Source organism: Hippoglossus hippoglossus, chromosome 13, assembly GCF_009819705.1.
Source record: "Hippoglossus hippoglossus isolate fHipHip1 chromosome 13, fHipHip1.pri, whole genome shotgun sequence".
Taxonomy (NCBI): Eukaryota; Metazoa; Chordata; class Actinopteri; order Pleuronectiformes; family Pleuronectidae; genus Hippoglossus; species Hippoglossus hippoglossus.
The window spans coordinates 10,550,173-10,562,604 of NC_047163.1; the positions used below are offsets into that span (position 1 = coordinate 10,550,173).

Here is a 12,432-nt window from a genome sequence, read left to right on the forward strand (position 1 = left end):
AGCCGTCAGCTTTTCCCGCTTAAAATTCAGCATGTAAGGAACAATAGCAGCCCAGTGAGGGAATGTGGAAGCAGCGAGATGTGGGTTCATGCCATCAGCTGTAGTGTTCTAGATGACGTCTCAGTAAAGGTTTTCAGACATGAACTTTGGAAAATGTCTTGAAAATGGGGTCTGGTCATTTTAGGAGAAATTAAATATATTAAGATTTATACTACTGGTCAGACAAGCAAGATGTGATCTCGGGTCCTTGCTATTTTCCCTATACAGTTGATTTACGATATTTGACGGATGAATCAGTATTAAAAATAATAATTACTTGCAGCTCTAGTCCAGAGCTGCAACACAATCGAACGTGCATCCTACACTGTGCTGTTCAGACCCACAGAAAAATCTCCATGAGCCGTATTAGCTTTAGAAGGGGAACAACATTAATCCAGTGCTGATGAGAAATCACACATCTGTGACTTGCAATTTATTTCAATTTTATTTGGTCCCGATTGTCTGAAAATGGTGCAGCTCCACACTAATCCAGCTGCCTTTTCTCAGACGGGAAAGATAAGATCAAGAATCGTAAAAGAAAATAGAATCGGCAGCTGACGTATAATTTCTGTCTGCTCCAACCGCTTGGGCTGAATATTGGTTTGACTGTTTCTCACTGAAGCTGATGAGGAAGATTTAGGCTATTTCTCTGTAGCATGGCAGCCTGGAGACACGCCTCTCCTCCTGAACGAACACACACACACAATTGGCAGGGCTGGGTTGTTTCCCTTGAGGCCAATTCATAGCAGGATCTGCCCTGAAAACTGAGGAGTCGTAAATTGTTTCCCCCTCTATGTCCTCAGCTTAACTGCCAATTACCCAGTTCTGACAATGGCCACTTTAACACACACACACACACACACACACACACACACACACACACACACACACACACACACACACACACACACACACACACACACACACACACACACACACTTCAATCTCCTCTTCCATTAATCTAATCAGTAATGTATCCTCCTGGTCTCATTTTATCCCATAATCTAAGTATGTTATACTGCATATTCGTGATCATTCCAACTGTCACAAGGTTTACATTTAAAATCCAAATAATCCAAGTCTTTATTTTCATTTACAAATGTAGGATTGGAAAAGGTGATTAATTTGTGTCAGGATGAACCCCCTCTTCTCTCTGCACGTGCACAACACAGATGTTGGAAAGGGACAAACCATTGTGCTTGGAGCGGGTAATGATTACATTTTATATATAGAAAGACATCTTAAAGGTTAAATGGGCGAGCTGGGACCGATTTCCAATCCCACACCAATAGTTCAGCCCAGATCGATCCAACGACACACACACACACACACACACACACAAAAATTCATTTACTGGTGACATATTTCCTCACTATTAGTAATCTAACGTTCTCTGGATGGGTTTTAAATTCTGAAAAATTACAGAAAACGTGTTCATGTTAATAAAATAAAACTGAATGACACTTTAATTCAAGTAAAATGCCATTAAAGGAAAAGTGCGATAGAGAAAAGCTGAGCCCACCTGTAAACACATAAATCATGTCGGTGGTTATTCAGCGGCAGAAAATGACTTTAACTTGGATTAAACCTGTGGAATCTCTGGGTTTTCGCTCGCGCTCACACGCACGGTGAATCTCAGCAGCTGCTGCCGGTGATAAAAAACCCCGGAGAGTCACAACTGTTGCTCCATCAGCTGCACCTCTGCTTCCTGGACACACACCAATGGAAGAACATGCGTCCACGGAGCAGCTGCGTGTTTTCTACTTACGTGTCGAAGTTCTTGCATGCGGTCCTTCATGGTTCCCCGTGTTCCGCTCCTGTTCCTCCGGTCTTCCTCTGGGTGAGAGCGGCGGCGGCGGTGGTGGAGGTGGTGGTGGTGGTGATGGAGCGGCGGGGCGGGAGGATGTGACCGAGCCGGGGAGGCGCGTCTAGCGGCGGCAACTGCTCCTCAGGGATGGCGGCGGGACCACGGGTGACGCGCACTACAGGTGAGGCCTTCCGCCGTTAACCCATCACACACCCGCAACTTCCTCCTCCTCCAATGGACTAATGGACGCTTGTATACAAAAATTAAAGATGGAAGAAAGTCTTTGTGGAAGTTTGGTGTTTTGTTCCGTTAACGTGGGAGCGTTAGATAAGTTACCCGGAGACAGACGTTGCAGGAGCGGACACACTGAGGGGGATGTGCTCGTTGATTGAGCGCGTTCACGCTGATATAACGCCCAGGTGCCTTGTGTTGTGTCCAAGCAAACAGCGCCCCCTGTCGGACACACTGTGCGGACTTTGAGGAAGGAGCAGAAGAAGCTAAATGATCCAAAATGTGCACCAAAAAAAAGGCTAAACCAATATTGATATAAGATATTTTCCTTTTTAATTTGATTTAAAACGTTTTGCAATGCTTTCCAGGTAAATAACCCAACTCCAAGATATTGATACATACAATTTAAAACTACCCCCATTTTTCTGGCATAATTGAGCAACACCACACAAAAGATATCTGAAATGTTGCAGACTTTAACAGAGAGCACAATCAATATGATGTACGATGACATGCCCTTATTCTTTGTATAATAATTGAAGTTAAAAAATAAAATTGTATCTTTAAATTGCAAATACACCAGTCCATTTTCTTACATTGTTTGATGGTAATTTAGTGAACTTCCTTTAGTCTGAATGTTTTCTCATTATATTAGCTGCAATGTTCTAGAGATAATGAGCACTTATCTATTATTACCTGCCAGGATGTTATTAGGGCCCGAGGCACTGAGAGCGAGGACCCTATTGGAATTGTGATTTCATTGTCATTTGTTTGTCTGTCTATTTACTCAAAAGCTACTGAACTGGTTTTAATGACATTTTGAGGGGTGGACTCAATAACATTTCAAGCAGATCCAGATAAAAAGGCAGATCTGTCTTTAAAATGGGGACGAAGAGCATTTTTCGACATTTTCATAAATTTCTGAAAATGTTGGATGAGATGTACCAGATAAGGATTGACCACAATACAGGCAATTTGGCGATGAAGTGGCCAATCAGCCTTAGTGCTCTTCTAGTTGAACATGTACTATATTTGTCATTTTACATGCCCCCTTTACAGGGTGTTTTTTCTATCATAGGATTGTGAGAAACCATGTTGCTCAAATTCTTTTATATTCCAGTAGAAAAAACAATGCAGCAAATTCAATAAAAATCTTCAATCGTTTATTTTTAATTGATGAAATATTATAGATAAAACAATCAACAGTTGACCAGAAATGGAAGATGACATTGCATAATCTATGAGCATTGTTTTAATTCTGTGACTGTGTTGTTCTTGCGTCACCAGACGGCAGCACACGTCTGTTCATGTACTTAATATTCTCCATCCAGCATGAACGTGGAGAGAGCAGTCTTACCAACGTGTGTGAGAAACAATTTCCCAGACACTCGACCAAATATAAAAATAATTGACCATAATAGCATTTCCCTCTCTCCAGTCCACTTGAATTAAAGAGTTGAGAAATTATTAGAGTCCAAACACTCTGTAGCTCCAGAGGTGACTGTGTGTGGGGAGGCACAGACGGGAGCTAATGAGGGCCCAGCTGCATGAGTCACAGCTAGAAATTAGGTCTTCTCTGACGTCCAGTGTATTTAGTGTCGGCTCGAACTTCCCTGCAGGAGACAAATACGCAGCAGAGAGGGGAGGCGTCAGCAAGCATCACAAAACACAAATAATCAGAGGTGATTCAATTAAAACCAAACTTAAATTGCATTATTTAGAACATGAATATTGAGCACAACATAATTAATAAATCAAATTAATTTGTCCCATTAGAGTTTGAAACACAGTCATGCTGACGTACCGTCCCTGTCTCCTCCTCCTCTCCTTCTTCTCCAAGATCCAATCTCGCCCCTTCTTCCCTGATTTGCCCTTCATGTTTTTGAACCGGCATCTTCACAAAGACAAAGTGGAGCTGATTAGGTCATTTAAAATACACAATGTTCTTTATGAGAAATCTCTTCCAAAAAAAGGAGAAACTTGAACATCACTATGTGAAAGGGAGGAAAACCGGCCTGACAGGGTTTTTAAATCAGGCAGGACAACGGCCCTTTTTAGATTTCTCTTGGTCTTTTGGCTTCATCAGCACAGGTATAACTGAACCCGCACTTATCATCACCAAGACCTGCTCACTCTCAAAATAAACTGGAATAGTTTCAATAGAGATGTTCCGATAATGATAAGCGCATTAGAAATGCCTCAGTTACTGCCAAAACATCGGGTCAGGCATCTGCAATTATGCAAATCTTTGTATAGATCCAATTTTTTGTCTTTTAAGAATATTAGTTCAACCAAGATAAAACTGCAATTTTATTTTCCCGGAAATCACTTCTTCTTCTCTGCTCCAAAACAGCAGTTGCTCTGTTCTGACAGTGGCAAGGGCTGTATTTAGAGCAACGAAGAAGTTTCTGGTACTGTAGAGTTAGCCAGAGCTAGCTAAAATGTTAATGTGTTGGCAATGTTTCACAAATTCCAAAATCTCTGTACATTTCAAAAAACAAAACATTCTGTATTCAGTATACTATCGTGCAAGAAGAAATAAAAGGAAATCCTTACATTTGAGAATATGAAATAAGCAAAAATAATAATATTGTTTCAGATCTAAGATTAAATAATACAGAGTCAATCAAAAGAGTATTCAATTAATCCAGCCATTATTCTAATATGTCTATAGATCTATTTTGGCAGGTAAACAATCAATAATTCAGTTAGGAAAGTTTTTTTGTAAATACAATGTGTTTGTTCAAACACAAAGTCTCTGGCCACAGCTGCAATCTGCATGGAGGCAAAAATACTAGTTCTATTATAGTTGGCCTCGGACTATCTCATCACATTGTACATTTCTGAATAAAACATATCAACCAACAAATACACTTCATATAAACTCTCAAACAACCTTTTTTTTTAAATCACAGTAATCTGACTACTTCTGGTAATCATGGGTGTCCTGCATATAAACACAGCCAGCGTCTCGCCTGCTTTGTGACGATCATTACCTTTGTCCTGAGTACTGGACCTGGTTTGAAACAGCTTTGTCTGACGCTATTCCCAATCCCTGAGAATGACAGACAAAAAGCAGAGTTATTAAAATCTGGCTAAAACCAATCAAACTGTTCTCAAGATAAGTCCTTTGTTTCTTACTTTGGGAAGGACTCCTGATACTCCAGCAAAAAGACACAAGAAGAACCTGGAAATAAAATGTATGCGTGTGTGTGTGAGAGAGACAGAGAGAGAGAAAAACAAGTTAAATCAGGCAAACCATTTTTAATGTGTAATAATTCATTACCAGGCTAATGAGAAACAGTTGAGTCAATATGGATGTTGTTCTGTTCTAATTAGTGTTGTGTTGCCAGTAAACTGGTACTAATTTCACAGGCTATTAACAAGGGATCAATGCAGAGGGGAGCAGCTCAACGTGTCAAAAAAAAAAAAGCCCCTGCTTCTCATAGATACTGACTTTTTAGCCTTGCTGCTGTTGGGATAGTCCACCACCATTCCTCCACTGAAACCTGCTCTCATGGCCTGCGTCGTGATCAGCTCCAGCTTGAAAGAGGGAAGGAGAACAGAATGTGAGTATGTGAATCAGTATAAAATGTTAGATTTTACATCCACCGCCCACAGTGTATTTTCACCTGCTCTGAGTTCTCGGGATAAAGCTGAAAAACTGCACGTGAGCCTCTTGACTGAAAGACAAAGAGAAGTAAGCAAAGCTGTAAAATATGGGTAATGGATGTTTAAATGTTTGTCTAAGAAGTCAACTTGACTGATAGAAGCTTACCAGAGAAGAGTAGAGAGTACTGAAGAAGGTATAGAGTCTCTTTGGAGGACTGTGTGACTTCTTGTCGGCATTACAGAGCCACTGCAGCGCTGAAATACTGACAGGGAGAAAAGCATTAAGAAAAAACTGAGTCAGATATTTACTTCATGTTTTTTTTTTTGAAAAGTAAGTATGCTTTGATTTTCACCTGATGCAACCGTCAAAGGTGCCAGGTCGGAAAGGCATCCCCTGGCCCATGTCCCCCAGTAAAAGATCTCCTTCAACTTCTCTGTCCAGTGCAACATCTGTCAAAGGAAGACGTTTACATTTTTATTTCAATTCATAATTACTCAAATGAACATAGCATAAAAAATATTTTTTTATTACTATAAAGTATTTTGTGCCACAGTTAAAGGTCACTCAGAGTGATAAGCCTCTGATTTAATGTTGAATCTGCCAGAACCATCAAACTTAAACACAGTCTCACTTTTTGTAAAGAAAATCAAAAATAAATAAAAGTATATGAGCCGGGTTTCAATAGAGTTTTCAATTTCAATGTAAGACATTTCAAATATGAACAGCAAGTCGATCGGATGAGAAGTCTTCTGAGAACATCGGCAGACAGATTTCTTGAATTATTCGTAAACTAACCCAGCATTGCTGTGCTGATGTCGACTCCAACCCAGACGTGTCCCTCCTCTGAGAGGTAGTCTCCACTGAGACCAGAGCCACACCTGAGAGACAGGACAGACAGACCGGATTACTTCACATCACAAATACAAGATTACAGTTATTCTGAATATTCTGAGGAATTATGTTAAAACTTTAAAAAGTGGTGTGTGACACACATTTACAATCATTCAAATAGAGCTATGTGATGCTATTTATATTCATTTTATCAGAAACCTGGCATTAGAATGTGAATTTGTCTAATTCAGATGAACAGTGCAGTCCATGTAAACAGTCAGCGTGACTCACCCCACATCGAGCAGGAAGCACGGCTCTCCCTCTGGCAGGTTCAACAGCTCCACCGCTCTCTCTGACATCTGGGTCTGGATCTCAATCATTCGAGAGCTGTGAAGCAACTACATCGTTTACGGGACTTCTTGAAATGTAGAGACATTCTTACATGAAGGAATACAACATTTACACGTGACAAAGACAGTAAACAGTCACACACACACTAGTAACAAAGTACAAGTTTATGGAACTTTACATTTATAATACACTACAACTTAGAGACAAATATAGTACTTGTATTATTCAAACATTAGTTACTATGCAACTTCTGATTAGTAGTATGATAAGATAAAATTTGAATTTTGTGGTCCTGGAGGACATTCATATGCTACCCAGTAAGTAGTTGATACTAGTCTAGCTTCATTACCTGCAAACAAGTAATAGTTACATTCCAGCAAAAAAAACCTTCCATTATTCTGAAATGGGACATTCAACATAATAAAAATAAACATAGTATTTTTACTTGTGTTTATGCTTTTACTTTTGTACTTTTACTTGTCACAGAGTATTTTCTACACAGAGATACTGCTACTTTTACTTAAGCTCTGACACACCCACACACATTTATCTTCTCTCTCTCTTTATAAATTAATGTTTTAGGGACTTACTCTAACACTAACCAAACCCACTAGTTGCCAAACCCTTAACCACTGACCCAAAACCCAGCTTCTATGTACACTGGTAGCCAATACGACAGAAACACACACACACACACACACTGAAGACTGTAACACGCAGACTCACTTCTGAGAGTACTTCTTTGCCTCGGCTTCATTGTAGAACTGTGGAGACGTGAGCACATTATTAGGACCCGGACACACTGCTCAGTAACACTGCTGCTAACTTCACTCAGCAGTTAAAGGTCTTTAAACATCCCCAAACACTGCAGCGGAAGCTAAACGTTAGCCTAGCAGCTACAACACAGCTCGAGACTCACCAGATCTGGAGGAGCTGAGTGTTCAGGCCGTCGACAGCTGGACGCCATGTTTCTCCTTGTGTGTGGTTGTGTGTCGGTATCTGATTGTGAAGAATTAGTTTTGTAATTTCAGGTTATAACCCTGCGGAGTGTTATGGAGGCAGAGACTCAGTCCACACGTGAAGACGCTACTTCGACGAGTCAAATAAAAGCAACGCTGTGTAAATAAACGCCTATATCGCCACCTGCTGTTGTATCCTGTGAACTACATAACAATCTACTTGCTACTACTTCAACTACTACTACCATCATTATACTTATACTTATTCTGCTACTACTGCTAATAATAATAATAAGAAGAAGAAGAAGAAGAAGAAGAAGAAGAAGAAGAAGAAGAAGAAGAAGAAGAAGAAATGTAGAGCATTTTTCAAAACTCAGAGGGCTTTCAACTAAATAATCAGTAAATATTTCAATATAAACTTAAGACCAATTCCAGATGACACTATGAGATTAAAAGGTGTACTTGTGTTTCATGGCCATTGTTAAGCTGCATACTGTAATTTAATTAAACCTGATTCTTTAAAAAGAAATAAAATATCTTTATCAACAATTTTTATCTTAATTGTTTGATTCTGTTGTCTTTTTCCTTAGTAGCTAAACACGAAAATCTTAATTTTTTCAAATGATTGAGATAATTGTCCCATAACCGAGGTGAGCACACAAAAACTTATTTTTAAAAAATCATTTAATTTGTACAAAAACAAGATGCCCATTAGTAAACTAAAAAAAGCTTTTAGAGACTCAGTGGTAAAGTTTAGTGGGAAAAAAAGATTTATTATACAAGAAATCTACACGTAACCTTTTTCCTGTGAAATGATTGGTCGACTGAAAGTACTTCCTGTAAACATTGACGCTTACTGGTTGCTCCTCGAATGACGTCGCCGGATGCTGCAGCTGTTTTTCCGGCCTGGTCCCCTATGGTCCGTTCTCGGTGAAAATGGCAGAGGTCGGACTGAAGCTGGGCGGCGGAGTTTACCGACTGTCCGCCCTGAGGAACAGCCACAGACGACCCGTGATCACCGGCGAAGGCCCCGGATCTCTGCTGGTGAACTGCACCGTCAGTGAGAGCCGGGTGAAGGAGGAGTCAGACCGGGATCCACGTGAGGATCAGCCGGTGTCAGAGAGCAGAGCTGCACAACTCAGATCAGAGAGAGTTCACAGAGGGATAAGAAGTCAACAGCAACAAGTTAACAGACGTTTGCTCTGTCCAATGTCCTTAGAGCTGGATTCATCACGTTTTGTTGGGTTTGTTCATACATTAGTGAGGGTCCAGGCTCAGAAATCAAGCCTGTACCACCCTGCAGGACCACTTCCTCTCCTGCTGCTGCCCTGTAGGATGACACCCTGGTCCAGAGGAGCGGTCTCCACCCGCCCTGACACCTTCAGGTCTCATCAGCAGCTCCGAGCTCTCTGCACTGTCATCTTCATCCTGGCGGAGCAGGAATCAGAGAGGCCGGGCTGTGCACAGAGACTGAGACGACTGAAACTACAACCTGACCCATGCACAGCAACTAGGAGCTACAGCTGGAGGAGCGACAGGAGCTTCAAGGATGCTCCTCTGCACAGAAGCAGGACGGCCTATTACGATATCCTCAAAGTGACCCCTGGTGCCACGCAGTCCCAGATCAAGACGGCCTACTACAAGCAGTCCTTTATTAACCACCCCGACAAGAACCAGGGGAACAAGGAGGCCTCCCAGCGCTTCTCTGAGATCAGCGAGGCTTACACCGTGCTGGGCAACATCAGCCTGAGGATGAAGTACGACCGGGGCTTCCTGAACCAGGCAGACGTCCAAAGTGCAGGGAGGCCGTCGTTCAAAGAGGCCGCGAGCAGATCCACTGCCTCCTCGCAGCAGAGGCCTCAAGACACAGCCAGAAGGTTCTCCCAGGCCAGAGGGAAGACCATGTTTGATTTCGACGCCTTTTATCAGGCTCACTACGGCGAGCAGCTGCAGAGAGAGAGGGAAATGAGAGCCAGGAAGGAGCGCATGCAGGAGCAGCAGAGGCAGAATCTGGGCAGGTGGAGGCAGGGGAAGATGATGGAGATAAGTGTGGTGATGCTGCTGGCACTGGCAGGGTTGATATTTGTGAATCTCAGCAGGCCCTGAAATAGAAGCAGCGAGCGCACGTGGCCCTCTGGGGTTACATGTTACGACTCCGGGGGGGAAGAGATGGAGGGGGCTACCTCTGACTGTTTTGCTTGTGTTGCACAGTTTCTGACAGTGGAAGAGGATTATGTTGCAGGAGGAAGTGAAGGCTGGCTCTGAAGCTAGTCTCTCACAAAACGTATCGCAACAAGTTCAGTGTATTAAAGTTCTTAGTGTTAAAAATTCAGGTGCCGACTTGAACACAAACAGGTTTTCCTACTGTAATCATTCCTCCTGTTCACACCGGCCATTAGGAGATCCCCTCCTGATGTTAATTTGCAGCAAATATGATGCTGCAGCAGTTTGTGTTGGACAAATCAACTGGTTCAAAGTCTTTTCGTTAAATACAAAATTGTTTTAATATGTCCACTGAAGCTCAGTATGTAAACAACCCAGGGGGAAAAAAAGTATGACTGTGACTTTCAAAGTTATCATTTGATGTTTCTAACACAGGCCGCCGAAGCCCCCTACAGCTGTCAGATAAACATAGTTGCACAGAATAATGACTGTGGATTGTATCTTCCATCACTTACATACAAATGGATAGGATAAAAAAAAGTGTTAACACATAAACACCTACCCAGAAACGTATAATAAATTTAAAAAACAGAAAATATAACTAGAAATTGGAAATCTGCAGATCACATAGCAAGATGTAAAATTATTTATTCCTGCGTTGATTTTGAGCATGTAGCTCTTTTTCAAATGCACCCTGTGGATTTTATATTTCATTGCTTTCCAACATTTTATTATAAACCTGGTAAACACTTGCCCCCATGCCGGAACCTCTGCTGGAGAAAACCTGCATATGTAAAAAGTCAACTACTGTTCTAAGAGTTGTTAAGGTGTTATGTAAACCCTTTGATTCATTTACTTTGATTAACAGGTGACAAGTGATAAATCTGAAGCTCAATGTCTTTCTTGGAAGCTTCAATCTGTTCATCCAAACACTGTACAAGGATGAGAAGAATTAACTTTGCATGCTGGACAGCGCATAATACCTCCTCACACTGGTTCTTCAATGTAGACAGTTACTTTGAACTGAAGATTGTGTGCTATTTATAAATTAAACAACACTTTGGTACTTAACTACCTGTAGAAATATGCCAATCAATGTATGTAATGTACATACAGGATGCCACATCATGTCTGATATGTTATTAGAAATGTTTATTTTGTCCTACAGAAACTGTATTTGAACAGATATAATAAAATTGATTTATTTTTCTTCGTTTTAATGTTTATTTATCAGTGATCATAGTAAATATGCAATTACTTAGCCTTTTTTAAGTGTTATAAACTGACCTCTAGAGGGCGTCTGTGTTCATTCAAATGATGTCTAAGTCACAGATGAAGGCTTGGGGGGGCCTTGGTGATGCTGATGCATGTTCAGGGCGTCTCATTCAGCTGCTAATAGATTAACACAGGTTATTTTTGTCCAGCTTCTCTGAAAACCTGACAATTGAGACCAGGTCGATATGGGATCAGTTGTCAATTCAAGTAAAACACTTTATACTTTTATCTTTTAATCTGATTCACTGGCTGTCAGATACATTTAAAACGGTTCAAAGTGTGTTTGCAATATGGCCTAATTATGGGACATAACCTGACTGCTTTATTAAACACAACCTAAAACAGTAGAAAACTAATGTTTCACACTTCAATGAAGTAATAGAAAGAAAAGTTTATCCCTGCAAAGCGACAATTATGAGTTTTTAATCTCCAACATTTCAGCCTGAATCCTCAGACTGGGATATTAACAAGTGAATAACTACAGAAAACATGACATTGTTTGTTCATATTTTATTCACAGAAATATAAAGTAGTATGTCAAGTACATCACTTTGTACAAAATTGCACAGACTCTTCAAAACTCACTCAGACAACAGAAAAATTCAGCTTTAAGAAGTGTTAAGAAAATAAAAGGGAGACGTGAGCCAATCTGTGATATGTGAGATGGACTGTTTTGCGACAAACGGGTTTCACTGAGGATGTTTCGTCAAGAAGAATCAATCAACTCTACATAAATAAGACTCGATAGGAAAAAATGTCATTTACAACAGCCGAGGAATAAATATGTTTCAAAAATAGGATTCAAATTGGCACATGAACTGCTTTGTCTGCTCCACTCAATCAAAATTTCACCTTGGAAGCTACATGGCCATGCTTGACGAGACAGACGCAGAGTCTTGATATGTTTGTTCCGACTGAACTAAAGTGTTGCATATGTTTGAAATACTGTAGCTGCTTGCAGTGATTTGAAGGGAGTCACTTGTTGTCCTGTTGAGAGATGAATGATCGATAGCTTTCTAATATCTGTACGGCAAACATTAACTTAGTGCTAACAGCTAGCTAATATAGCTTAGCACCATGCCTGGAAATGGGGACACTAGCTAGCACGGCTCTGTCCAAAAGTAAGAAACTCTACCTAACAGCACCTCTAAGGTTCAATTACT

At 40.8% G+C, this 12,432-nt stretch overlaps 3 protein-coding genes across 9 annotated transcripts in view; 1 reads left to right on the forward strand and 2 right to left on the reverse strand.

The window, feature by feature from the left end:
- Positions 1 to 2,226, reverse strand: part of stx1a (syntaxin 1A (brain)) — a 57,504-nt gene extending 55,278 nt beyond the window's left edge. For 2 of the 6 annotated variants that reach the window (XM_034604379.1, XM_034604376.1), the window contains exon 1: positions 1,808 to 2,225. In XM_034604379.1, coding sequence (XP_034460270.1) covers positions 1,808 to 1,837 — 30 coding nt within the window. In that variant the 5' untranslated portion in view covers positions 1,838 to 2,225. Of the gene's footprint in view, positions 1 to 1,807 lie in introns of all 6 variants that reach the window. The other 4 variants (XM_034604373.1, XM_034604375.1, XM_034604374.1 and 1 more) reach the window with 4 other exon arrangements.
- Positions 2,227 to 3,218: 992 nt separating this feature from the next.
- On the reverse strand, positions 3,219 to 7,993 carry bud23 (BUD23 rRNA methyltransferase and ribosome maturation factor). Of its 2 annotated transcripts, none has more exons than XM_034604089.1 (12): positions 7,792 to 7,993; positions 7,599 to 7,636; positions 6,813 to 6,908; positions 6,486 to 6,568; positions 6,043 to 6,139; positions 5,856 to 5,952; positions 5,710 to 5,760; positions 5,535 to 5,620; positions 5,219 to 5,264; positions 5,074 to 5,132; positions 3,882 to 3,971; positions 3,219 to 3,690 (listed from the first exon to the last, which is right to left on the reverse strand). In XM_034604089.1, the coding sequence occupies exons 1-12, from the start codon at positions 7,837 to 7,839 to the stop codon at positions 3,636 to 3,638; spliced, it is 846 nt and encodes a 281-aa protein (XP_034459980.1). In that variant the 5' UTR covers positions 7,840 to 7,993; the 3' UTR covers positions 3,219 to 3,635. The 2 variants fall into 2 exon arrangements, with proteins under 2 accessions (XP_034459980.1, XP_034459981.1); XM_034604090.1 differs by having other exon boundaries at positions 3,516 to 3,690; positions 6,813 to 6,919; positions 7,792 to 7,974.
- Positions 7,994 to 8,703: 710 nt separating this feature from the next.
- On the forward strand, positions 8,704 to 11,203 carry dnajc30b (DnaJ (Hsp40) homolog, subfamily C, member 30b). The gene has a single exon (XM_034604088.1). It carries the CDS (start codon positions 8,768 to 8,770, stop codon positions 9,935 to 9,937), a length of 1,170 nt encoding a protein of 389 aa, XP_034459979.1. The 5' UTR covers positions 8,704 to 8,767; the 3' UTR covers positions 9,938 to 11,203.
- The last annotated feature ends 1,229 nt before the right edge of the window (positions 11,204 to 12,432 follow it).